The 27959-nt window shown below is 43.8% G+C and overlaps 1 protein-coding gene across 5 annotated transcripts; it reads right to left on the reverse strand.

Annotated features, from left to right (window-relative positions):
• Positions 1-1689: 1689 nt before the first annotated feature.
• Positions 1690-27345, reverse strand: NDC1 (NDC1 transmembrane nucleoporin). Of its 5 annotated transcripts, none has more exons than XM_053248213.1 (18): positions 27182-27345; positions 24145-24265; positions 23715-23816; positions 23097-23271; positions 21896-22034; positions 21200-21308; positions 19505-19556; positions 18149-18281; positions 17436-17528; positions 17047-17128; positions 15914-16072; positions 14306-14566; positions 14085-14203; positions 13127-13177; positions 11333-11396; positions 10746-10846; positions 3380-3540; positions 1690-1971 (listed from the first exon to the last, which is right to left on the reverse strand). In XM_053248213.1, exons 1-18 carry the CDS (start codon positions 27182-27184, stop codon positions 1908-1910), a joined length of 1989 nt encoding a protein of 662 aa, XP_053104188.1. In that variant the 5' UTR covers positions 27185-27345; the 3' UTR covers positions 1690-1907. The 5 variants fall into 5 exon arrangements, 4 of the variants coding, with proteins under 4 accessions (XP_053104188.1, XP_053104186.1, XP_053104185.1 ...); XM_053248211.1 differs by lacking the exon at positions 27182-27345 and adding an exon at positions 26944-27099 and having other exon boundaries at positions 14306-14560; XM_053248210.1 differs by lacking the exon at positions 27182-27345 and adding an exon at positions 26944-27099.
• Between the last annotated feature and the right edge of the window lie 614 nt (positions 27346-27959).

Consider the following 27959-nt stretch of genomic DNA (forward strand, 5'->3'; position numbering starts at 1 on the left):
CATTATATTGTATACAAAATGGTGCACACACTTCTTGAGTAATCTCTTGCCAAAAGATTAATCAAGAATAAACCATTTGGTCCGTTTAACTGTACTTTGTAGAAAGAACACTGGATATCTATTACTGTTAGTGGTCCACATAATGTGCAGTGTTACAGAGCCAAAATGTTGTGCCCCAGTGCTGCTGTGAACACCAAAGGCATTTGCGACAATGGGGATAACTGTGGAAGTGGTGCTTCCCCTACTGTCCCCATTCTTACCAGTGCCAGGGCTATCTTAGTGGGGTGCAGCATTATGGCTCCACAACATTGCATATTATGCCAACCGTTCAACGGTGCATAGCCATTCTTAGTTGGAGTGATTTGTCGGTTAATTCCAATAATGATTGAGACTCTAGCATGGTAACTAGTTATGCAACCTCCAAGTGCAGGGATTCTCAACGTTGGGTCCCCAGATGTTATTGTACTTCAACTCCCATAATCCCCAATCAAAGGCCACTGGACTGGGGATTATGGGAGTTGAAGTCCACTAACATCTGGGGACCCAACGTTGAGAATCCCTGTCCAAGTGGCTAGTATCCCAATTCTTAGAACAAGTGTGTTCAGCCACCCAAGACTGAACAACAGGCCGGTGATGCCCTTAGATGTCTGGTGCTGCATGTACACTACACTGATTGACTCAGCATGTGTCTACCCTATGCCAACAGATGCGGGTAATCCGCTGAACCCCATTTGTGACTGAGATTGTGATAATTCTCCATGAACAAGGAATTCTAAGTAAGTGCGAGTCATAAGCTTATGTTAAGTCCTTGCTCTTTGTACACACTGCCCATCACTACTGATTGGATGGTTTAGTCAAGTCCACAGATCAGCCCTACTGGGATAAGCCATGGCCCTGGCGGAACACCAAGACGACAGTCAAACTTGACTATCTGGTTTGGATGCCACAGCCAACATCTGCTTCCCAGCCCCTATAGAAGTCAGGCTTACTGCCAAGCCCTGGGAACTACTGGTTTGCCTTATTCCATGTCACTGAAGCTGCCCAAAATAAAGTGACATGTTTCCTTGTAACAGTGTAGGCAAAATCCACCTGGTTTAAACAGATTGCTTTCTGGTTTAGAAAGGTAGTTGCTCCTTTAAGTCTTTTCCAGTTAACTATCACTGAGTCACAACCAAAGTCTCTACAAAAGGCAGCCCACCACTCAAGGCTTGCTTTGATAGTCACTGTAATGCCATGGGGAATATTTGAATGTCTGCCACTGGAGAGAGAAGGTCCTGTGAACCAAGAGGGACCTGGTCTGGTGTATTCTGTCCTGACAGAATCTCTTTCTGGGATAGTAGCAGAAAGGATTGAAGGTGCCTACCTAGAGTTTAAGATATTGCTGAGTGACAGAATTATGGTGAAAAACTAGCTTGAGGCAATACTATGCCTTTGGCCATAAATTTAAAAATATATAGATCTAACTGTGAAGAGCTTAGTGGTGGGAATTTGGGAGGAATCATGTTCCCCTCCATTGTGCAGAGGTGCAGTAATGCAAAGTACTGGAGCTCATATCAGAGTATGGATGTTTAGCAATTTGCCTCTGGCAGGAGGGTAGCATGGTTCATGCTCAGTGAACATAGTCCAAGTGCCCTGAGACAGAAGTTTGGGGTGGTCTACAAATTTGAAAAATAAATATAGTAGACCACATTTATTTTCAAAATTAGTTTATTATACAAAATGTCAAGTAAAATAATCCCAAGTGTTTCAGGTAATCCTGACAATTTTGTCATGGGTTGACAAAAACCCATGATCTGCAGTTAAAGTACACTTGAAAAAGCCAGTAGGAGCTCAAACGAGCTTCACTTTCTTCAGATCCGAAACTACTGAATGTGCATTATCCATCTACAGTATGGTCACTGACTTCACTATTCCTTGAACTCCAGGAACTGCTGTAGCCTTTTCTTATGTTCTGAGGATACTTGCACTGCACTAAAAAACAAAATAAGAATGAGGTTATGTTGTACTATACCAAAGTAGACCCATTCCAAAACATTTTTACAGGTTGGCAAATAACATGATGCCTTCTGAAAAACTTGAAGTCTAAAGCCCCAAGGTCAAAAGGTAAAATAAAACAATGTGAAATTGGCAAGACCAAAAGGAAAAGTCAAGTGAATTCAAACATTTGCTCCAATTGCAAAATGATTTTGTGTACTCACAGGAATGCAGAGTAGGTTTTCCCCACAACCACCTCTTGCTCCATGCTGCAAGCTAAACTAGAGCTCAAAAAGCAACTTAGGAACATAGGAAACTGCCTTATGCCAGACCATTGGTTAATCTAGCTCAGTATTGTCTACCAATACTGGCAGCAGCTTCCCCAAGGTTGCAGGCAGGGATCTCTCTCAGCCTTTTCTTGGATATTCGAGGGAGGGAACTTGGAACCATCTGCATTCAGATGCTCTTCCCAAAGCAGTTCCATCCCTAAGGGGAATATCTTACAGTGCTCACACATGTCTCCCATTCATATGCAACCAGGGTGGACCCTGCTTAGCAAAGGGGACAAGTCATGCTTGCTACCACAAGACCAGCTCTCCTCCCTTGCAATGTAGAGCAATTGTGTAGATGGAAGAGACTGGTCTCCTGTCATCAAGGAAAGCAAAAAGCTCTGGTGCAGCTTGTATCTTCCATTATACTTCTCTAGACTGGGGCCATTCTTCCTTTAATCCCCTGTGCTCCTCAGAATAGGTTACTGAATAATGTACTTTAGCTAGCAGATACAAAGTGCTTTATAATAATTAACCAATGCAGGAAAGTAGACTATTGTTATGATATTTAACAGAGGGGCAAGTGAGGCAGATGGTATGCAATATGTTGCAGCTCATCCAACAGGTGCTTTATAAATGGGTTGCTGCAGAAGAGGATAACCTTAAACACGGCTGAACTGCTTGGAGGAAGGGAGGTATAAGAACTTAATCAGTAAAATAGGGCTAATCCTTGCTGAAGCATTCTTACATTTATTTGAGACACCATTATGATGATGAATGCAAAAGCCAAGAGATTTCTGCTGTTACCACATCTATAACCTCCAATCACAAAGCATTACTACATATCTGCAACCACTAGGAAATCCAAGAAAGTGGAAGTTGGCAAAGCTGGGCTGAAGTGGCTAGCCTCCAAGGCTAGGACAGGGTAAAGGTCTTTGATACAATAGACTTTTAAGTCACTCCCTCATGGTTCTTTTGAAACTACCCTCAGAAGCACAATTGTGCACAATAGTGCACTAAACGTTGCATAATGATTTTCAAAATCCTGGGCATGTTATGGCTCAGTACTTATTGGCCCATTCTCCACTCCGTCTCAAGAGCTAACATTAAGCTGGACTTATGCCCCAAAGCCTCACTTTAAGTGTTCTCCAAAAGTGGTAGTTATCCGATAGATAGCAGTTTTCAGTGATGTCCTCAAAGCAAACCGGAGGGTTTTGTAGGAAGTATCTGCTAGATTCCCTGAAATCCTGGGGGGTTTGCTGGAAACATGAGGAAGCTTGAAGTGCTTGTCTACAACCTAGGAATCAAAAGCGAACCAAATTGAGAACATATATACATACAAGCTAGCAGCAAAGATATGATTTTTATTTATTTATATATATACACACACGCACACACAAAGATCTGGATTACCGAAGGTTATGACCATCCTTTGGAAAAAAATCTCAACTTGCAGCCATAATACTGCCCTTTCAAAAACACAGAGAGAACCAAACTGTGTAACCTGGGTAATATTGTCGGCATTGACTTAAATAGACCTAGTACTTTTTCAGCTCAAGGATCTGAAGTAAAAGTAACTTCACCCTTGTCTTGCCCATCATTCTGTTGCAGGTCAAACCTGATAAGCTCTAACTGAAGAGAGAAGACTAATACCTTAGGATTAATAAACCTGCATGAACCACAAGGCCCAAGCCCCATGATAGCAGTGCTAGATGCTGGCCTTAAGCTACCCAAACACGTTTGAAGAGCAGTTCCTAGAAGAGCCTGATCCAAAGAGGGATGGATTTGTATACAGGAAATGGAACATCAACTCCATCTTTAGAGTACCAGGTGTTTCTTCCATAGTTATTTTTGTGTAACTTTGAAAAAGTAATGGCAAACAGAAAAACAGGTTGCTTACCTGTAACAGGTGATCTGGTAGTAATGCCTCGACAGACATAAAAATGGGTTCTGCGCCTGCGCAGGACAACTTCGGTTAATATTGAATAGCTCCTTGCAACGCCTTTTAACTGCCTCTGCACGAGTCGTGCAGTACCTATACTGGCAGTTAGGTGTCAGTTGCTCAGTTTCTGAATGGCTGCCCGGCAGTTTAAAGAGACAATGTCATCCACAGGAACCGTAAGCTGGCGATTATGATTAACATCACATTGGCTTACAATCCGAAAAAAATGTTACATTTCAATTGCTTGCACTCTGTAGCGGGGCCGGCTGGGAGGGTTTTATGAATGTCGAGGCATCACTACCAGATCACCCTGTTACAGGTAACAACCTGTTTATCTGGATAGTGAGGCCTTGACAGACATAAAAATGGGTGAATCACGAGCTGCCCAAATGGTGGCAGGCAATGCAAGCTATTGAAGCACCCTCTTAAGAACGGCCTTGCCAAATTGTGCCGCCTCTACAGAGCGAAGGTCCACTGCATAATGCTTCACAAAGGTCTGGTCCGTGGCCCAGGTGGCCGCCATACATACATCCTTGAATTTTATTCCTGATAGATGTGCTGCCGAGGCAGTGTGAGCCCTTGTTGAATGGGCTCTAATAGTGGATGGCAGAGTGACTCCCTGTATATCATAGGCCATTTTAATGAGTTCCACTAACCAAAAGGACAGCTTCTGGCGGGATGGCTGAAGGCCCCGGATTTTTCCATTCAAGGCAATGAAAAGATTTTTGTCCTTCTCATCTCTCTTGTTCTTTGCAGGTAGAAAAGGATGGCCCTCCACATGTCCAGCATGTGTAAAGAAGCTTCCAGCGGTGTGGATGGATTTCTGTAAAAGGTAGGTAAAACCACGTCTGCATTTAAGTGAAAATCAGTTACTATTTTCAGGCGGCATTCTGGATCCAACCGCATAACTACCCTGTCTGGAAAGAACCAAGTATATGGTTCATCCATTCAAAGAGCAAGTAATTCATTCGCTCACGCGTTTAGCGGATGTGATTGCCACCAGGAATAAAGCCTTTAATGTTACTAACTTTAAGGAAGCAGTGGCCATAGGTTCAAACGGCTCCTCCATCAAAGCTGAGAGCACCAAGGAGAGACTCCACTTGTCGGATGGTCTTCGTACTGGGGGGTATAGATTATTCAACCCCTTCAGAAACTCCTTGCAGTTAGGATGAGTAAACAAAGTCTTGTGATTCCAGCCACCATGATGAGCAGAAATGGCCGCTAAATGTACTTTTATGGATGCATTGGCCAATCCACTGGATTTCAAGGATGTTATGTATAGCAAAACCTCCCTCACAGAGGCCTCCTTTGGTTGGAATTGGTACTCAGCGGCATACAATGAGAATCTTCTCCATTTGCAGAGATAATTCTTCCTAGTCAACTTACTTTTGTTATTCTTTAATATCTTTTTCAGCAACCCACTTTCCATGCTGTCAGATTGAGGACTGACAGGTTGGTGCAGAGTATTTGTCCTTCTTGTTAAGATATCTGGTCCCTCTGCTGTGGCAACCTCTTGAACGTATGGTTCAACAGTTGTAAGAGTTGTGGGAACCACGGCTGTCTGGGCCACCAAGGTGCGACAACAATCGCCCTGGTGTTGTCCTGTAAAAGCTTGGCTACAACCCTGTTCAACAGGAGATATGGAGGGTACAAATAAAACATACTTTGCGTCCATCAGTACTGGAAGGCATATCCCTTCGACAGGAGGCCCTCCCCCATTCTGGAACAGTATTGGCTGCATTTCTTGTTTCCTGCTGTCGCAAACAGGTCGACAGTTGAGGTCCCCCAGGCGAGGAATATCTCCTTCAACAACTGTGGGTTTAGTTCCCACTCGTGTTGCTGAAGGATGGGAGACCTGCTCAACGTGTCCACTAGGACATTGTCTTGTCCTCTTATGTGTATAGCCACCAGGTGTATGCGTCGTGCAATGCACCAGTTCCATATCTGGAGCCCTAGATGGCACAAAGGCTTTGACGCTATTCCTCCTTGTTTGTTTACATAGGCGACTGCGGTGGTATTGTCCATCTGAAGTTGCAGTACTCCCTCCTGAATGACATCCTGAAAGGCTTGCAGTGCCTTGTAGGCTGCCAGAAGCTCCAGGAAATTGATGTGATACTCCTTCTCCTGGTGATTCCACTGGCCTTGAGTTCTGTGGACTCCCAAATGAGCTCCCCATCCGAGCATGGAAGCATCTGTGGTCAGTGTGCAAGTGGGTATCGGGGTCTGAAATGGCATCTGCATATTCGCATCCTTCATCCACCACAACAATGAGTCCAGGACTGCATGCGGAATTTGAAGGGGCAGACCCTGGGGATCCACAATGGGGCGAAAAACATCCAGGTACCACATCTGTAGCTTCCTCATACGAAGCTTCACATAGCAAACAGTAGTGGTACAAGAGGCCATCAGGCCCATTAGGACCTAGATTGATCTGGCCTATTGTTGTGGAGCGGCACGAAAGTGAAACACCATCTCCTTTATTCGATGGAATCGGTCCTGCGGGAGGAATGCCCTCTGGCAGTCCATGTCTAGTTCTGCACCAATATAACTTAGGCGCTTTGAGGGAGTAAGGTGAGACTTCTCCCAGTTTATTCTTATGCCCAGGTCGTTCAATAGTGTAGTCACTGTTTGTCTGTGGCCGTCCAATTGAGCATTGGACTTCGCTGTAATAAGCCAGTCGAGATACAGAAATATCTAAATTCCTTGTGTTCGCAGGTAGGCAATGATGACAGCCATGCATTCTGTGAACACTCGTGGGGCACTCACCAGGCCAAAGGGCAGGACATTGTATTGGAAGATCCGATTGCCCAGCGTGAAACGTAAATATCTCCTGTGGGACTCCTGAATGCCGACATGAAAGTAGGCATCTTTCAAATCCAACGTTGCAATCCATTGCTCCTGGTGAAGAAGAGGCAGGATTGCTTGCAGCGTTATCATTCGAAATTTCCTCACGTCGACATATAGGTTTAGCCACCTGAGATCCATGATTGGGCGAATGCCCCCGTCCTTCTTGGGTATTTGGAAGTACCTTGAATAGAAGCCTGTCAGAGCATGAGCCCACGGAACCGGTGAAATTGCTTCCTTGTCCAACAGAACCTTGACTTCCTCCTCTAGCATTTCCGTTTCTGGGGTATATTTTATCCCATTGAATTGAGGATGAATTGAGTCTTGAATTCGATAGCATAACCTGTCCTGATTATACGCAGGACCCAGCAATCTAATGTTATATGTTGCCATGCTTGGGCATGGCTTGCCAGTTTGATGGTGTATCTGGTTTGCAACAAGGTGATGTTGTTCCTTGTGGTTCTGTTGGATAAGCTTGGCTGTTTCGGTTGCTTCCGTTCTGGTAAGTGTGGGCTCTAGGAGCAATCAAAGATGTTGTTTCGGCTGCTGTGCCGGCTTATTACGGCCCTGCTTGTTCCTTTGTGTGTAATTTCTGCGATTGTATCGACTAAAGGGTCTCTTATACTCCTTGCACTCATTCCTTCTGTAGGAGCTCTGTCTCCGTTGATATAGTTGAAACCTATTATTTGTAAAGCGCTGTGCTGCGAATGTCTTTGCTGTATACTTAGACTTCTTCAAGTGTTCCATAGTATCATCTGTTTGTTCTGCAAACAGGCCTTTCCCATCAAATTGTAACGACTCTATGCGGTCACTCATATCCTTCATCAAAGTTGTCAACTGCAGCCACGCATAGTGTCGCAACATCACAGCAGTTGTAAGAGAGCGGGATTCTGACTCTGCCAGGTGTTTGGCATTCGCCAATTGTTGGCGTGTAGCCGTCGTGGTTTTCACAAAAACAGTATCAAAACACCTTTGAAATTCCTCTGACATCAAAGAGGATCTCTGAGTATGGAGATTTCCCCACAAAGTGTAAGTATATTTTGCCAGACAAGCTATGTAGTTAGAGATTTTAATGGATAGGCAGGCCGTACAGTAAGCCTTTCTAGCAAGCACATCAAGCTTCCTGCCCTCCTTGTCTGCTGGTGTGGTATGCCTTCTCCCTGATTTCGCCAAAGAGCCACAGTCAATAACCAGCAAATTAGGTACTGGGAGTGTAATCAGATATTCATTATCCTATTTCCTTATTCTGTATAGAGATTCCAGACGCCTTGAAGTAGCTGTGGAAGTCTGCAAGACCTCCCAAGCCGATTTAGCCGCCTTTGTGATCACTGGGAGCATTGGTAGATAAACTGGTTGTGAGCCAGATGTTTTCTTTAAGAAATTATAAATGGGGTCATCCAAATCTGTTGCCTTTTGAGTGAGATCGAGACCCAGAACTTCTGCCATTTCAGCTATTTGTTGATTGTAAGACCTCATCTCCTCCGTAGGTGAGTCAGTAGGAAGAGGCACGACATCTGGACTGGGGTCCTTTGGAAGCTCGTCTTCTGAATCGTCCTTGGGGTCACCCAAGGAGTCAGAAGAGAATTCCTTTTCATCCTCAGCAGAGGAGGAAGGCACGTCATCAGGTAAGACAGTCGATTTTGAGGGTAAAGTCTCCCTATGACCAGCACGTAACATCTGGTTGCCTGGTGTCACCAGTGGAGGCAATGAGGTCTGAATCGAAACCGTTCTGATAGGGCAAGACAGTGAGATAGCAGCTTGAACTGAAGAATCCTGAACATGAGGCTTGCAAAGACGTGGTTCTAAGGTCTGCACTGCCATACTTATGCCCATAGGCCCCTCCTTTAAAGCAGTATTAGTCTGTACAGAAATTGAAGGTAGAACACAAGGTGTTGTCTGAGTCGTGGCAGCCACAGAGCGGTCTGGAAATTGGGGTCTGTTTAGCCTCTCTAATTGCCATTCCCTAAATAACGTATACTCTTCAGGAGACAAAGTGATGTTAGCAGCACCCCACCCCTTCAATGGACACAAACCAATAGGTGTTCTCTGGGCTGGAGTGAGTGAAGGTGTCTTAGGAGGAGGAAGACTAATATTATCGTCATCCACATCCAGACCCTGGGAAATAAAGCCCTGGAAATTAGAGGTGGAAGGAGTTGTGTTCCCAGACTGAAGGAGTTGTAGGAGGTCAGGGTCTATCTCTACCACCACCACCACCCGCCCCACCCCCTGCTGGTGTGTCTTCAATATGCATGCCATCATCCAAGAATGCCTGTTCAGCTTGCGATGGCACTATGTATTCCCCATTTGCAGGGGATGTTTCAATATCAGGGCTCAGAGCGATTCTCGATGTCGAAGGATAGGTTGCTGCCGATATTGAGGGCGGTTCTGGAGCCCTAGACAGCGGAGCAAGTGTTTTCGATGTCGAAGGAATGCTCCTCTGCTTCAACATAGTTGCAGCGCAATCCTTGCCCTTGCCGGCATTGCTGCGATGTTGAGTTCGATGTCGAGGCGGTGTTACTGCGCTCGGCATCTAGTGGAGTTGAAGGCGATTGCCGAGGGGTTGGAGCAGGTGACAAGGACCTCACTCTGCTTCTCAGCGGCTCAGCTTGTTGCCCTGAGGGAGACGGAGTGGTATGCTGTGAGGCTGTAGCCGGAGTCGTCTTCTTCCTCTTCGTAGTCTGAGGTGGTGGCGAAGAGCATGGGCGCTTTTGGCTGCTGCTGCTCAGCACTGAGGGCTCTTTGAATAGGCTCGGTTTTGAAGCCTTAATAGCGGACCCCACGGCATTGTGACCTGAGCTCGAGGGTTTAGACTGCGTATGAGCAGCCCTCGGCAGGGAGGAAGAGGCTGGCAGGCGGAGCGCGTCCTCCATTAACAAAACCTTTAGCCGCCCCACCCTATTCTTCAGAGTCTGCCTTGAGAATGATTTACAAATAGGGCAAGCAGTCGTGGAGTGCTCTTCTCCCAAGCAAAGGAAACAAAGCTGATGACCATCTGTTGACAGAAGCTTAGCCCTACAGCGAATGCACCGCTTAAAGGAGGTCTTCTCCCTCACAGAAGTACTCATGGGCACAAGAGTTTGCAGCCGTCACGTTTATCTCTTTAATATATTAAAACCCTTTGCCCTAGACATGACAGGGGAAGTAGGAACACAGTTCAGTGTCAAGGTTTTGAGACAAATACAGGACAGAGATCTAAACGTGACAGGAGATCTAAACGTTAGACATTGCCGTTCGTCATTGCTGATCCGAGATCAAAAACAGGACAGAGTTATAATCGTTAGGCTTTGCCGTTCGTCCTTGCTGATCCGAGTCAATCAGTGTTTATGTTAAGGTGGTAAGCAAAAAATGTCGTTTTCTGAGTAAAATTACAAAATCACTATCCGAGGAGCAACAAAGTTTCCGAGGTCCGAATGCAGCGGCGGTCAGAAAGAAACTGAGCAACTGATGCCTAACTGCCAGTATAGGTACTGCACGACTCCTGCAGAGGCAATTAAAAGGCGTCGCGAGGAGCTAATCAATTTTACCCAAAGTTGTCCTGCGCAGGCGCAGAACCCATTTTTATGTCTGTCGAGGCCTCACTACAGATCTAAGCTGTGATTAACTACCATAGCTTATGAGAGGAAAATAGCCTTCTCTAACAAAATCAGCAGTATAGTAACGATAAGCACACTGTAAAACCACTTCACTTTAGCATGAAAGAAATTATGGCTGCTCACCTCCTGAAGAGTTAGCAAAGTATTCAGAACAGCTGGCAAAGTTGTTTGGACAACTCCATATCGATCTTCAGTAAATGAGGCTGCAACTAAGTGAGATAAACCTCAAGAAAAGAACAACAGTTTTTAGTTATGATTGATAGTCACTTACTCTGGAATAACAATAGATTACTGTTATGAAATTAAAAATCTAGGTTTTTTAAAATTACTTTCACCGCAACTGAATTCAAAACTTCCACCCACACCAACCGAAAATGAGCTTTCACCAGTTATAATTTGGAGTGTTAATAGCTATAGGCTTGGAGGCTAGAAACTTGTGTTTGTTAAGCTACAGATACGAGGAAGAAAAATTCTGGATATCATGTGCTAAACCTATTAGGCACAGTATAAGCACAAGCCTAGAAGGCTGTTGCGTCATTGAGACCAATCAGGACAATTTAGAAAAGATTATGACTAATCCTAGCCACAGAGAATACAGGTACTCTTGTGTGAATTTCATGGTCAAGGCACCACAAAACCAAAAAGCAAGAAAATGCAGGCCTGAGTATCATTCAGCTGAGGGCCATTTTAGTCAAGAAGATACTGCTTACCTTCCAAAGCCCAAATGTGCATTTGCGTATCAGAAAAGAGATCCTGGATTGAGGCCTCAGGGTGCTAAAAGAGAGTTAAGTGGTTTGCAAATTAGCCAACTAGACTGAGTTTTCCAATAATAGGTAATGTAGCCAAGTGAACCTTACAAAAGTTATTTCTCAAAATGCTAAGTACTGAGATTAATATTTTCCACATGGAGCTGTTGACCTCATCCCTCCCTAGAAAAGAAGAAACTAAAGAATTATTGTAATTGGGTCAACCTTCATTTTAAATAAAAAACATAGCTGTATGTGTCTAAACCCTACCTGCACTGTTGTGGCGCAGCCCTGTTCCACTACAACTTAAAGTTCCACAAGTGCAGTTGTGTAATGGAGTCCGGCGAGGATTCCCCTTTAAAAGTAAAGGGCTGCAGTGGGTGGGGAGCAAGGGAAATGTTCTCTTTTTACCTTTAAAAATCGCCACTGTGTGGTGTGATTGATGGTGGCAGTGGCTGCAGCGGTGGGGATGGTAGCGATGATTCCTTTCACCCTCCCGCCTGCCTCCCAAATAACAGACCCAGCCATTTGCAGGCCATTTTGGGCCACTCTGCATGCATGTGCACGCAGAGGCCAAAAATGGGTCACAGTAGACCCATGCTGTCATTTGGGAGGCAGGTGGGAAGGTGAAAGGAATCCCTGCTGCCACCGCTGTGCAGTGGAAATTTTTTAAAAGGTAAGAAGGAACTTTTCTTTCAGCCGCCCACTGCAGTCCTTTACACATATACCATTGGGCCAGCTCGCAAGCTGAGAGCTTGGCTTGACTCGCTGTTGGACCAGGGCTCCACCCAACCCCCCACCGGTTCAGTTCAAGGGCAAGCCTTCGAGCTGAGCCTGTTCACACATCCCTGCATAGAAGCACAGGTGGTGCTCAACCACCTGCGTTTGGCAGTGCAGCATGAAAGCGAACATAACTATGAAGTGGAGTGATAGTAAGGACTGGAGGGAAGACTAGATCTCAATTAGAGCAACTGCTGAAAGGGTGAACCTTTCCTAAAAAGGAAAAAAGCCCAGGAAGTTCAAATCAGAGGGACCAATCCAGAGGACTGGGCAGGGATTTCGGGCTCAGCCACCAGAAGAAACTTTGGCTTGTTAGTTAGTCTGTCCTAGAAAGACCCTGAAGAAGCAACAGGCTGAGAGCTGCTGAGGAGATGGAAACGCCTGTAAGTAATAAGTTAGGACCAAGTCAGATGCGTGAGGGAAGTTACTTTTCTTTACTGATTGCTTGGAATCTGCGTTGCCAGGTTAATGAAAACTCTCTCTTACAATCTATTTTATGAAAAGACAATTGTTCTTATTGCATACCCTCTTCTTTTAATCTAATAATAAATCCTTGTTGCTGAACTGTGCTACTCTTCATATTGGGTCTGCCTTAGTCACACACCTTTGGAGGCCTAAGACTGCTCAGCCTTTTTTGGAGGGGTGGGGTGGGAGTTTCCACTTTAACCTCCCCCAGGAATCTTATGTGGAAAGAGTGGTTTGTTCCACATCAAAATAAAGTGGATGGTGGCAGCCTACTGTGAATCCCTTACAGACAAGGTTTCAAACCCAGTGAACTCTTCCGCACTCCCATTCCTGCCTCCCCCTCTGGCAGGTGGTTAGGATTTGGCAACCGATGTTTCAGTTTACACACCACCTGTTTCAAGGATCAATACTCAGAGGTGACATTTGCAGTGGTTCACAAGACAGAAACTCAAGACAACACAAAAACCAGTATGCTTTAAAGAAATTCAGATCAAATTATGTATTCATCCTTACCTTGCTGAAAAAATACATTATTAGCACCCGTTTTGACAAGAAACTTTTAACCTGAAAAAATAAGAGATCCGTGAAGAGCCAAAGCACACCTGTAGCATGAGACATATGTCCATGTAAAGTTTTACCAATGCAAACCAAACATTTTGGTGACTCATATCCCCATCATAAAATGTTGTAACTGGAATCAACTCCCACCGATTTAAATGGAATGTATTTTTAAAAAAATATTCTGGGCAGCGTTAGGAGGGCAGAGCAAGAACTCCATCCTTGCAGGGAGCCAGACAGTAGCTGCACTGAAGGCTTGCCATGCAGCTCAGAGCATGGGGACGGGGAAGTGATTTCCGTTCCCCACCACCACCCTGCAAAGGAGAAACTGCTTCACTGCCATAAATATATCCCTAGATGTCATATAAGTCTCAGTGCAGCATACCCTGACAATTTGGATGAATTTTATATAAACTTACTTCTTTCTGATAAATACACTTATGCCTCATGCTCAGTAGCCAAATTCTGTATGACTGCGATTAAAATTAGCTCATGCTGTGTCAGAAACAGTCAATTTTAATCATCCCTCCTTTTTCTTTTTGTTTTATCCTATATTTTTTAATCTCAATCTTCTATGTAACTGATTCTACATATGTATATGCATGTATGTGTTTATACTGATATCTACCTTCAAGGTAGATTTATTTGATCTGGATTGTGTATTTGATCAAAGATCGCAACAAATTGAACTGAACTGAGCTTCACTGCCAGAAATATGTCCCTGAATGTCATGTAAGCCTCAGTGCAGCTAGTGTCCTGCCTCTCCTAATAATGCTGCGGAGAATGTGGGGCACCATATCTTGCTTTTCTCATATTAAGAGTCAAAACAGTCATTAGAAGTAGTCAAGAACTCAGTAAATGGAGACACAATTCCCACAACTTGACCTGGTAATTGCTTATTGTCGTACTATACCTGCTCTTTCTTGTTTTGCAGCCACGTATAGATAGAACTTGGTCGCACTGCTTCATTAGCAACTTTTCCAGTGGCAGTTGCAGAAAAGGGTTCATAAGGAGAGCTTGTCCACTCCAGATCTACAAGAGAAATCCAGCCTCTTTTTAAAGGCAAGCTAAGATGTTATCACAAACAGCCAGCAGAAAAAGGTCAAACCATGGTAGAGGCAGAAGAACTCCTACCTGAATTTGATGTCCATAGCTTTGGTCCTCTTCTCATAATATGGGGACTCTGGACAGATCCATGCCAAGGAGAGCTTAACTCCAGTATTCCTGCTTTGCGGCTTTGAAGAGGATTGAAAGGAGATCCTAAATTGCTTCCAAGATCAGATACAGGCGAAGCTTTTAAAGGCAGCAGAGATGACTTAACAAGAGAAGGCATATGGGCTCGAGGAAGAATGCTAGTCTTTGGCGTTTGAAATGAGCTCTCTTCAGCAGCTACTCCTGGCAAAGAAGAGTGTGTTAAGGGATACATTCAGTGTTGTTATTTTTTATTCTTCTTCTTCTAAAGAAAAACTTCTAAATAAGTTTTCAAAGCTTTTTGAAAGATGTTTCAACAAATGTTTTGTTGACTCACAGCATCAGTTGTTTTGCTTGTACTTCTGTACTTTGAGTACTTGTATAAAAAGGGCAATTAATACATTTTCAGATTATTTTTAAAAAGGCACGATGCACAGCTTCTATTGAAATTAGCAAACATCACACTGTTCAGAGAAGTTGTTCATTTCATCATGTATATTCAACTTCAATTCAAATTCAGTCTTACACAGGGACAGGCCTTCTCTGTTGCTGCCCCGAGACTCTGGAATGCTCTGAAAAAAGAGCCTCCTCATCTCTGACAACTTTGAAAAAACCCACTTTAAAACTTATTTTTTTTCACCCAAGCTTTTTAACTTGATTGTGGTACTACATTGTTTTAAAGTTTTCATTTTTCTCTTAAAATTTGTTTTGTGATGTTGTAAACCGCCCAGAGACAGAAATTTGGGAATTTCTACAAATAGTCTACAAATCTGATAAACCAACCAACCAACTAATTTCACAACTGAGTTAGCAAAAGTGATTGTCTCTATAAATGTACTACTGAATGCACTGTATCACTACAAAGTATTACTGTCCTGTAACAATAGAAAGCAATTTAATAACTGCCTATATGACTTTATTGCAGCTTATCTGAATGGAAAATTTATAAACAATTAGATGTTCTTGTAGTAGGATTTCACTCATTGGCCAAGGAATGGCTCATTGAACAGAAAAAAGGGAAGTTTCCAAATAACCACATTCAATGAGGTTATAGACACTGGCTTGTGTTACAGATAATGTATATTGGGGTAAAAGCGTTATCTGTTCCTTTGAGCCTCTTCATATATCAAGTTGTGTTACAGCAGTGCTTTCTTTCCACATATGTTACAGCATTGCTTTCTTTTCCCAAACATGTGAACATGATGTGCAAATGCACAACCGTGAACATGCAGTCGAAAGGGACTGTGGAGCCAAGGCTGGAGCTCCCCAATACATGTCCACTGTGTGTTTAGCAATGTACATCTACCACGGGAAAACACCAGTATAGCTGTGACAAAATACCATTCTCGTGTGAAGCAGCTGACAGAACATTCATTAGAATGTTGCTTTGTATTAGGCGAGATTCCCAAATGTACTGCTTTGCACCCTTTGTTGCTGTTTATGCATGCTGTGTCATTAACCTTTCCCTGTCCCATCCTTTTTCAAATGTTGTAGGCCCCTTTAAGATTTAGAGGCACAACAACTGTGCACTGCAACTGATCTGTCTGTTACCCGGAGGGCTGGGAGACGGTGTCAAATCTCCCTCAGAAGGCTGTTTCAGTCTCCCATTTGCAGCTGCAGCTTCTTGATGTGTTATCAGCTTCTGTGTCAGATTACTTAGAAGATTCAAGCACTCTTTGGAAATTGCAGTCCAGTTGTGAGGATGTCCACCTTTTAGAAATAAGCAGAACATACTTGAACACATAGTGTTTAAATGACTGATCAAGACTGAAAACTATCAGCTATTTCACAGAGCAGGAGGCTGTAGGTTCGAATCCCTGCTGATGTGTTTCCCAGAATATGGGAAACTCCTATACCGGGCAGCAGCGATATAGGAAGGTGCTGAAAGACATCATCTCATACTGTGCAGAAGGAGGCAATGGTAAACCCCATCTGTATTCTACCAAGAAAACCACATGGCTCTGTGGTTGCCAGGAGTCGACATTGACTCGAAGGCACAATCTGTTTGTCAATGTCACTGCAAAGCAGAGTACTGGCTTAGAGAGACCAATGTAAAATACTAACTTTCTAGCTAATCATGCTTCCTTTTAACAAGATTACTTTGCTGAGGCATATGAAAAAAGACACCTTCTGAAAGAACCTAGACATCACCTTCCAGCCTAATGCACTTAAGGCGGCTGATGAGTTCAGTGTGTGAAGTACAGAATTCAATCCTGTATAGAATTCAATAGCCAACTTGAATAAGTTGGCTATTGTGACCAAAGTATTCTACCACAGATTCAGGAACACGGCCAATGGAAGCCAGTCCACAACACTGGAAAGCCAGGAGCTGAAACAAGGCATTTCACACATACTCTATAGGATTTTAATGGCCTTCAATAATTTAAGAACATGCATAAATGCTTTATTTTAATGTATAGCACAAACATGGCTTATCTGGACAAATGTAATGATGAATAATTGTTGTGTGCACAAATGTTCCCGCTTGTATCTCCTTACAACTAGTTTTGGACACCGCAGTGGTCATTTTTTTTTTAGAGTAAGGATATTCAATACAAAGACCTATGTTACCTTACACTAGCATTTGTCGACAACAACTACTCTCAAATAGAGCCAACTTCTCAGAAAGTGCTTTCTATAATCCCCCTTCTGATAAAGTGGAGTGCAAATAATCTTCCAAATACCTGGCTGGCTAAGGCTGAAGACCTCTTGCCGTCGCATAGGAGAATACTGGGAAAGAAACATGAGGTCCTGCAAAGCCAAGAACTGCAGAGAAAAACATTAAAAGTTGCCATGTTAGTCATGTTTGCATTCTAAAATCTTCAGATTGTTTAGGACATTCTTCAGCACATAATCATTATATTTCACTTCTAAATGTTGCTAGGCAAGATGACTTTTAATTCAGAATATTTACCTTCAGTAAGGGCTGCAGACTTTTATATCACTGTTATTTTAACATGGAAGCCATCAAACTATGTTTTATCATCACATTTGAAACAGTGTTCTATATAGAACGAGAACTGTGCAAAAGAGCAAGTTGACTGACAAACTATGCACACAACTGAACTCATACCTTTAAAATAGGTGGAGGACTGCTGTTTAAAATTTTAGGTAAACACTGGTCTGTTTCTTCTGTAAAAGTTGGCTGAACAGGAAAGTGATATGCCTAAAAAAAAGCACATACTTTGCTAAAGCAAGTTTAGCAATCAACCCTTGCCAGTAAAACATTAATAAGAATATAACTAGCTGAACCCGCACAGAGCATCTGTGCGCTAAGACTTTGTTGCCCTCCTTGCCCCCTGCCACAGCCCCTTCTTTATTGCTCAGTGTCAGCCACCCACTCACCCCCTCCCCACTGCCTACTTGCCCCCTACCTGCTCCTCTTCCCTATCTGCATATGGAATCCCCACTGCCCAGTCACCATGGTGTTTCTGTTCTGTTACCTCCTATTGGTAAAGCACTGTGTGGGCGGGGCTTGCCACATATGACGTACGTGTGTGTGTGTGTGTGTGTGTGTATGAATGAAAACATAACATAGAATATAAACTTACTATTGTTTTTATCAAATTAGCTATTATTTGCAAGCCTGTCAGGCCAGCAACCCAGCCCTGTTGGAAAGAAATGAGGGTGAACTGAAATCTTCCTATCTAAACCAAGTGAACCTGATCACAAAACAGTTTCTACTGCACTGCAATGGGGAAACCATAACTGTTGTTTTGAAAATAAAGGCTGGCTCTACAGCAGATATGGTGCTATTCATATGGCATAGGACATAAAGGTACCAACCTCAGTAGCATAGATCCTGAAGAGCAACCATGCAATGTACCAGGTAATCAGAAGAAACACACCACATAACCAGCTGTGGTATAGAAGAGACAAATCCAGGAGACCAGCCACTGTGTCTAAAGGATGAAGTTGGCTGGAAGACAAAAAAACAAACAAAATGTAAACACTGAAGAGTATTTTCTAAGCGGGCTGGTTCCTAACACAGTTAAAATCTTCATTCTGCAGGACATCTCCAAGTCTCAAGAATGCATTTGGCCTCCTCCCTTGCCTATGAGTCAGAAGAGATTTACTTCCAACTGCATATAGAAACTAATATTAGCTGTGGCATCAGAAACTATTGATTTGGTTTAAAATGCTTGGAATAAATAGATCTGAAATGGACTTTAAACCTTGTGTCTCTCCTCCCCTGCCCCAAGCAACTTGGTTAGAATAAACCAAGATTTATGCCACGACCAATCTTGGTTTGTTTCTAACTGCAGTCAAAAGTAAAACTCTTATGATTCGCATGCAGGCAGGGGAGAATGCACCTCTGAGGCTCAGAAACATTGTGCAGAACCAAGATATAACTCTTGTATCATATGACGTCTTAACCAGACTAATGTATTTCTTGGTCTAAGTTCACTTGTCTCGTGCAGACAATATCTATGTCTAAAGAATTACTATTTTTGTCCCATGTTAAGTTAGCCATGTTAAGTTAGCATACACCACATAAGGGGAAATTTATAATTGTTAATATTTCTATTGAAAGTGCATTGTAGCATCTAACATCTGAATTAGCATCTTAATGCATTTTGGGTTCAATTGGAGATACTAGTTTTGACCTCTATACACACACAAGTGGGCTGAACTCTACTCACTAGAGAATCCTCTACCACACCTATATTCCACCACAACCTTAAAATATTAGGAACTAGCCAACCCCGCACAGAGCATCTGTGCAGCGCTTTGGGGCCGGCTGTTTCCCCCTCCCTCTTCCTCCTGCCCCAGTTTCTCCTCTCTTCCCCTTCCCTCCGTCCCCGTGCTCTCCAGCCCTCCTGTTCCTCCCCTCACACAGAGCCGCAGCGGGCGGCCAAGATGGGCCCCGCCGCCGCCGTTTCCCCTCTCCCCCGTCCATCTGCCACTGCCTTTCTCCCCCCTGCCCCCGCCCCCTTTCTCCCCCCCCCGCCCGCCGCTGCCTTTCTCTCCCCACTTCTCCGCCGGCCAGCCACCACCAGCACTTTCTTCCCCCTCTCCTCCTCAGTCCTCACTTCAGAGCTCTCACAGCGTGTCGCGAGAGTTCCGCCGCCAAATCCTGGGCACACATGTCCCAAGAGAATTAAATATATAGATAGATTTAGAAGTTTAATCATCACTAACCTATCAGTGTGAAAATTCATTGTGGTAATTATCCATGCTCTTGGAATATAACCTAAGATGTCACAAACAGAAGGATTCAAGCTGTAAGACGATAGGATTTATAAAACATTGTACATTAAAATATGAAAAGTAGAATTCTTGGCACACAAATATATTGCCCACCAGAAATCTGAGTGTAGCAATGTTTTTGCATAAAATGATTGCAGAAATTCTCTCTCACACATAGGATCAATATCCTTGACAGTTTGTGTACAGTGTGTACAGGAGACCCTTGTTTTTCATTGGTTCTCACTTCACAGATTTACCTATTTGCGGGCCCACTCCATGAATACCAATTCAGTTATTGCGGGGGGCAGTTCCGCTTATTCGTGGTTGCAGTAACTGAATTCCCAGCCACTCATGTTGTCTCTTTAAGCCTCCTGGCATGCCAGCTAAGAAGCAGGGACCCTGCTGCCCAAATGACATGCAGGGGGGCTTAAAGAGGGGCGAGAGTGGCCAAGTGCCTTCCTCGCTGCTTCTCTAAGCCTTCTGGGGCTTGGAGAGGCAGCAAGGAAAACTCTCAGCCACTTGAGTCACTCCTCAAAGCCTTCCCGCTCACACAGGGAGACTTGAAGAAGCTGTGCAACTGGCCGTGTGCCTTCCATGCTGCCTCTCTAAGCCTAGGAGTTGGTGAGGAAGGCTCTTGGCCACTCTTTAAGCCTCCCTGTATGCCACCTGGGCAGGGGGAGTGCTTCCCATCTGGTGCACAAGGAGACTTAAAGAGGCAGCATAAGTGACTAGGACATCCTTTAAGTGTTCCAGCTGTTCACCTGCCTGAGTGCCAAACCTAATCCCATTTTTGAGATTAGGTTAAACACTCAAATACCGCAGATTCACTGTTCACAGGAGTTTCCTGGAACGGAAACCCTGCAAAAACTGAGGGTCTCCTGTATCAGTCATGTGCCATCATATGAAACCCCTGGCAATCACATACAACCTCACCTTGGCTGTTAGTAGAGCAGTGCTAAAAGGCCCCTTCAGTTCTTGTTCCAGGTACTGTATGACCAGTTGTATGATCATATAACTAAATGATGGCCTCTGCTTCCCATATTATTTTGGCCCATCATCCTCTCAACAATTGTGTCCTATAGCTTTTTTATGTTATGTAAGTATATCTTACAAGGCAGGGCCTTCCTTTTTTCTAGATCTACTAAGCCCTGGGAAAACAGTGTGACAAAGGGAGATATGGCAGGTCCTAATGTCTTCTCAGGTGGGTTCAGACCATACTTGGCAGTGAGGACCACAAACTGACTGGAACCACATGGGGAGCAGGTCATATCTAGCATCCCACAGCAATCCAAATATGGGCCCCACTAGCCCACATTTCCATTCAGCTGTGGATGCACAATAAGGGACCTCCTTATGTAGGCCTTACTAACACTTGGTTCTCCATATAGCTGCAGTTGCCTCACAAAGTCAAAGGACACAAGAAAGAGCTGTCATGCTATACCAGACTAAAGTCCATCTAGTCCAGCCCTTTGTCTCTTGCACTGGCCAGCGAGATACCTCTGGGGAACTCACAAGTAGGGCAGGATGGTGATAGCTATTGATATTTCCTATTCGAGCCAAACTGCCCAGTACTCGCCTCATGTGCTTCACCTCCCATTTACATCATTTACAGAAGAGGGGGGTAAAAGGGGTGGTGGGGAATCTTACCAAAGAAGTAGTAAGCAGCACAGAAGTTCCTAACCATATACAGCGACTCCACGCAACTGTGTTTCACCAACAAAGGCAGAGATCTTCTGAAGCGCAGATACTTATATTGCTGAAAACATACATATTGGCCACATATTTAAAAAGAAACATCTCAAGAATTAACCTAGTGCATTTGATATGAAACAGAGTCACATGTTAAATAAGACTTTTTAAAGAACTGAAATTACACCAGAGCCCTCCTGACAAATCTCAATGTTAGAACTTTGTTTTATACAAATATGATAAATATTTATATACTGCTTTTCAACAAAAGTTCCCCAAGCGATTTACATAAATAAAATGGCTCCTTGTCCCTAAAGAGCTCGCAATTTTAAAAAGAAACATAAGATAGACACCTGCAACAGCCACTAAAGGTTTTCTTCTATTTCACTATTTATCTCTTCCTAGATATTTTGTCAGAAACTCTATTGTAATAAAACCAAATTACTTTCAAACTGTATTGAAAATGCAGCTATGAAAGAAACAGGCAAGCACCACTACTTCTGGAGGAATCCTTCCTGTGCCCAACATGGTATTAAGGATTCAGACTTTCCTGAAGAGCAGAAATCGGCACCCAAGAGTATGCAGAAGAAAATACCACAGTGGTCCGACGACAGAACCATTTTTCCATTTCATTTTTCATTATTATGTGCTTACCTGTATGATTGGAAACGGAAGATAGTTCATATTGTTAACAAGATACCGGAGACTATAGCTGTAACCCATGAAAGCACCAAGGAACAAGAGGAAGAGGTGGTACTCGTTCAGACATATGGGTGGAATAGCATCAGCTGTACTGAAGCAAAATAGTACTTTAGTTTTTAATCATACAAAGATAAGTAAATACCTTGATAGCTAATTCAAACATTTAAATTATTTTTATCTCATTTTGCAAAAATAAATATTCTAAGAAATGAGCTAAACATTGTTTTGGAAAACACTCCTCTGAAACGAAACAGCTCTAATTGCTACTTTTACACCAAATGTCACTGAAAACATTTTATCTGTAAGGAGATGTGGCCCTTTTGGGCAATGATCAAGGTAGCAGCTTAAGCATCCAGCTGTGCATGTCAAAGTCAGAGCATTCTTCAGGCTTGTATAGAACATCATTTCTGGAATAAGGGAACACCAAAGCCTTCTAGCTGGATGCTGAAGCAATTGCAAAATAATTGTACAAACATAACCAGGATGAAGAGCAGCCATGAAGCTGAAGCCTATTCACTCTTTTTTTTTAATTTAAGTGTGTGTGTGGCGGGGGTGGTGGTAAGCAGGGAGAATATATACTTTACTGCTGAAACAAGGGAAGTATATGCATTTCAAATAATAAAAGAATTCCATGCTGGCAGGGCAGGAGTTAGCCTAGCAATTCTACTTAAAGAGTTACATAGGTGCTCACACAGTATGACAGGGAGGAGCTCATTTTAACACACTATCATTAGCTTTTTATAAGTACTGAAATTATACATGGTGAGGGGTTGCTTCTCCTGTCAGTACTGATGTCCTGAGCACTATCCAAGAGATACTTGTGACAGTCCATGGGGTTATAGACCACTTTCTCTGGTGATGCTAGCTGAAGTGAGAATGCATTTTCTCAACAACTGATTCATGGTTTAAATGCAATAAGCAGTTTGCCCACAACAGAGGTGCAGCCCATACAGAAGATATGATCCACTGCAACTGAAAGGTTAGTGATTTCTCCAGAAGCAATTTTCTGTACAAACCCTTTGTCCATTTTTAAAACACTTGCAGAAAGGCAAATTATGAAAAACGCCACCCATTATGAATGATTTTGTAGCATTATTTAGTTCCATGCAAAGTTATGCTTTAATCAACAGCTCTATAACCACTTAAGAGTTACCTTTCTGTAGCTGTACAAGATGCAGATAAGAACTGGAATTTCCCCTTCATCATAACGGCAGCACACCAAGCCACCAGCATCCCCATGACAGCATGGGCAACCGAATGGATCACCTGCTGTGGATGGATAATCTTGCTTATCAGTGCTAATCGAGAACAAGAAATAGATGGCACAACTGCAGAGTAAGAAAAAGAACATGAATCACATCTGCTCCTAAAACAAGTAACTTAAATGCTCCTAACTGCAAATCACATTTCAAGACTACACATTTTGTTTATCATTGCTTCTTATTTAATAGTTGGGAAGTTCAACATGGGATAGGGAGTTCTTCCAACTGGTCAGACATCTTTGAGAGGAGAGAACTGTGTGGCACAGTCTGCTAAACCTTTATTGATGTCTTGAGGGTTTAGGACAGCTTTCAGAATTACTGAACATTTTAGAGTAAAGAAAGCTTTCACCTTGCAATGTTTTTAAACTTGTCAGTTTCTACTCTTGTGTTAAAAACAGGCTAAAAGAAAATTTGAATCTTCCACGTTAAAAATATATATACAATTAAGAACAGAGCAACAATATCTAAGGCTGTTACACATATTATTCAAAATGGTTTTCAATACCCACCTGCATGAAATTCAACATTGAAGATACTTATTATCAGAATCACGACAGACATCAGTAGAACACAAAATATAACATAGGAGGTATACAAATCATTGAATGAATCTAGAATAGAAAAAGAATACTTTTTAAGGGCACACTATATAACAGATCCACTATTATTATATAACAGCCGAGTACCCTCACATCTGAGGTATGACCCAGGTTCAACTCTCACCTCAACCATAAACTCATTGGATTGCCTTAGTCAAGCCGCTCTCTCTCAGCTTCAGACCTCCATGTGCAATACGAGGATAATAATACTGATTTATCTCACAGGGCTGTTGTGAGGACTACTGAGATCATATGCATGAAGTGCACTGAAGCACTATAAAAATCCAAGTAATAGTATTATTTTGTAACGCGTCTGTTTCATGCAGAGCACTTTACGTACTTGTGATCCATTGTACAGGGTGGAAGAAGTCAATACTGCTAATGCTGATGAAGGCTGCAGTACACAAGGGAAGCAGCAGCACAGACCAAGCAATACTTGCAGCAGCTCTCCATCCCAAAATCTAGAAAGAAAATAAGAATGCATCAAACACTATGTCTCCATAAACCAAGATGTGGTCAAATCAACCGGTTAGGAACATAGGCAGCTGCCTTCTACTAAGTCAGACCATTGGTCCATCTAGCTCAGTACTGTCTACACAGACTGGCAGCCATTTCTCCAAGGCTGCAGGTAGGAGAAAGGCTTTCTCAGAGGGAGAAAGAAATAGAACTTTTTAGAAATGTTTTGCAAACACACTTTTAAAAATGAAACACTAATTTCTTGCAAAAAAAAAAGTATGATCATTGTCGAACCATATGATTTTAAAAACTGCTATTTCCAACAGAGAATCAGGGAAGACATTTTAATATAAGTTAAGGAAGATATAGAAATGAGTGCAACTTCATATTTCCAAAACATCTGATTATTGGAAAGCAAGCAACCCACAGATACAGTTCAAACCTTCATCAAGTCCAGTTCAAAGCCCTGAAGGAAGGATGGATACAACTATAAATGTAAAAATGTAGAATCTGGGTAGGATTACTTAGCTTCTTTTCTCCACCCGAAGAAAGCACACCACCTGTGTCAATGGAATTACACCTCCTCCTATACAAAAAGAATTGAGTTCCTACCAACATGGATATGAACAACACACTCTACTCCCATTTTAAGAGCCTGATTTCTTGAGTTTGATCTTCCTAAGAGAACACTTTTTGCATAGTCATTCTCAGCAACACACAACAGATTCTCAGCAACTGCACATGCGTGGAGGCCACCTGAGCAGTGGGAGTGGAGCAACCTCCCTGTGGGATGCTGGTTCAGCCACCACCAAGTCCTTAAGGATGCTGGTGGCAGGTAAATTCAGCATTATATAAAGTTATATACTGCTGCCGCCCTCACTGGCCTCCTAGAGCTGAACTCAAAAAATGCTGCTGCTAAACAGTATGCCACCTTTTCCTACAGAGAGGAGAAAACTAACACTACCTTGTACTAGCACTGCTCTGGATGTAGCTGGCCATTTTTAACAACTTGCATGGCAGGCAGAGGTTCAATGGATCTAGCCCAGCCTTCCCAGTATCGAGAATGTTTGCATGTCATACAATGTTAAAGGCAGAGAAGTGAGCAGCAGGGGCAGGGGAACAGGGACAACCAGCAACCCTATGCTGGAGATCTGCCTGAAGGGGATAGCACAATTCTCTTGAGATATGGCTCATAGGTAACTGCTGAAGCTTAGCAAGTTTGTCTACAGTCTGTTGTCACTAAAAATGGAGAATACAGAATAATCTTCCATGTCTTGCTTCCGTAAAAATGAAATTCTTAATAAGTGAACTATTATGCTACCAATCTTAAACAAATGCAGTACACACATATAGCCATGCATTTGCATATGTGTACACACTAGTGGTTGCATACTGGAAGGAGTGCTTGGGACCTTTTTTTGCCCCCAAATGAGGAACTACATACAATTGGACTCTTCTAGAATGAAGAGGCATCACTCATGCATCATTTTAGTATATTCCCCTTTTGCTCATTATCTGATGTAAAGAGACATAAGTCTTATTCACACATTACACAGCACATGTATGATCCCTGTATGACCTACACAACTATTGATCCCTACCTGAGTTATTCAGATTCTGGGTTCAACATGTGATCTTCACATTCACTTTCTTCTCATGTAAATTTCTCATGCATTTACTGCACAAGAGGAAGCATGGCAGCAGGACCATGCCTTTTGGCCCTATGTGGAAGTGCCCACTGACTACATGTTTGGCTTTCATGAGAACATAGGAAGCTGCCATATACTGAATCAGACCATTGGTCCATCTAGCTCAGTATTGTCTACACAGACCGGCAGCGGCTTCTCCAAGGTTGCAGGCAGGAATCTCTCTCAGCCCTATCTTGGAGAAGTCAGGGAGGGAACTTGGAACCTTCTGCTCTTCCCAGAGCAGCTCCATCCCCTACGAGGAATATCTGACAGAGCTCACACATCAAGTCTCCCATTCATATGCAACCAGGGCAGACCCTGCTTAGCGATGGGGACAAGTCATGCTTGCTACTGCAAGACCAGCTCTCCTCTGAGAAGAGGCTCCTGCAGCTATCCACATACCAAGGCTACTCCATACGAGTGGGGAGCCCTGGGCAATCACGGATCCAGCTTGTACAGAGTGTGCAGGTATAGCCTCTTTGTCAAGAAAACCCAAGGCCTGGTTGCTGGGAGAGGAGAGCACATGGGCAGAAGTGAGCGGGCGGGGCCAGAAAGTACAGTCTTGTTCACCCCCGCCTCAAAAGAGCCCAGGACGTGTGTTGACTTTCAAGATGAATGCATGCGTACACTCGTCGTTCACACAACATGGCAGGAGACAGACAGGGAGAGAGTCCTCCCACGGAAAAGCAGGCGGCCTCCCCTTTCAGGTTATGCTTTCAGCACGTACACAACACATGGCGGAGACAGGGGCCTTTGTTTCACCACGTGCTGCACGGGTCTCTCAATTCACCTCTCCTCCAGTCGACACAAGAGAGGCTAGGAGGTGGACGGGCGGAGCCACCCGGCCCTAGGACATCAGCCTCGCCCCCGCCCCCCGGGCTTTGGGATCGGTCCTCGGAGTCGCCTTGGCGAACTGCCGCTCAGGGTGCCAAAGCGGAGCCTATGCCCATCACCTCCCACCTGTGTTCAGGGGACAAAGAGAAACGCCGACTGACCTGCCGCCGCAGCAGCAGCTGCTGTTCGCGTGTGGCGGGGCTCATGCCTGCCTCCTGCTACGCTTCGAGCGCCGCCGCCGCCATGATTTGAAGAGGCCGCTGCCCGCGCTCACGGCCTGGCGCTTCAAGCGTTCAAGCTAGAACGAGGAAGCCTAGAGTGACAACGCACTTCCGGGGGACAGTAAAAGCCGCCTCTGGTCAAAAATTTCTATGGAAAATGGGCGTGCTTGCTCCTTACCATCTTTATTGTGAAGAGCCTGTATATGTTGTGAGTGGACAGCCAATTCAATTTTAGACCGGAAGATCTAGTGATGGGGTTGGAACTCTGGTCTTTTTCGAGCTTGTGGCAAGACGTCACAGGACTACAACTTCCAGCAACCACTGCAAGAATCGTGGCGCGCTTTGATGAGCTGACGCTTATTCATTGCTTACTGCCCGCCTAGGAGATGACCAGAAAAGTAGGTCTGCTGACCGCCGTTCCGTTGATGCTATTATGCCAGTGCGAAGATGGAAGAAGGTTAGTTGAAATTATGGCATGTCCTCTACTCTCCTCGTCGCTGTTGCTGAGGCACGCAGACAATTAAAGAGTTAGGTGAGGAGTTTCCTTACACAGCTGCTGCTGTCAAATCTTGCTGCTCACTTTTAGAGGGCGCAGGGCACCGACTACAGTAATTGTAACTCCCCCTCATTTCAGACACTACAGGGGTCTTCTTTTTTAAAAACCAATATGATATCGCAGAAGCCCCGACAGTACTGGTTTCATTTCTTGTTAAGCATCACTTTCTGCCACATTCCCGTGCTGCTCCTTGCAGGTTACAGTCCAGAGCCTACAGGGACTATTGAGTGTGTGCATGGAATGTAGATTTGAGATTGCTGTGAAGAAGTTGGGTCAAAAGATGCAGCTGCTGCACTTTTTGGCCAGCTGTGCAGCTTGTCCCTCTTCTTCCAATGACAGGAGAGTAGAGTTGCTTGCTGCAGGAAGTGGGAGAGGACAGTGGGCGATGACAGTGGGCAAT

The sequence above is a fragment of the Hemicordylus capensis genome, chromosome 4, assembly GCF_027244095.1.
Source record: "Hemicordylus capensis ecotype Gifberg chromosome 4, rHemCap1.1.pri, whole genome shotgun sequence".
NCBI lineage: Eukaryota > Metazoa > Chordata > Lepidosauria > Squamata > Cordylidae > Hemicordylus > Hemicordylus capensis.

Coding starts and splice junctions, on each gene's coding strand:
- NDC1 (XM_053248210.1), bottom strand. CDS start 26,988: ATGAGCCCCGCCACACGCGAACAGCAGCTGCTGCTGCGGCGGCAG. Junction 17,529..18,148: donor TCAGGATCTATGCTACTGAG/GTTGGTACCTTT, acceptor GCTTTTTTTTAG/GCATATCACTTTCCTGTTCA. Junction 13,178..14,084: donor TGCAAAACAAGAAAGAGCAG/GTATAGTACGAC, acceptor TTATTTTTTCAG/GTTAAAAGTTTCTTGTCAAA.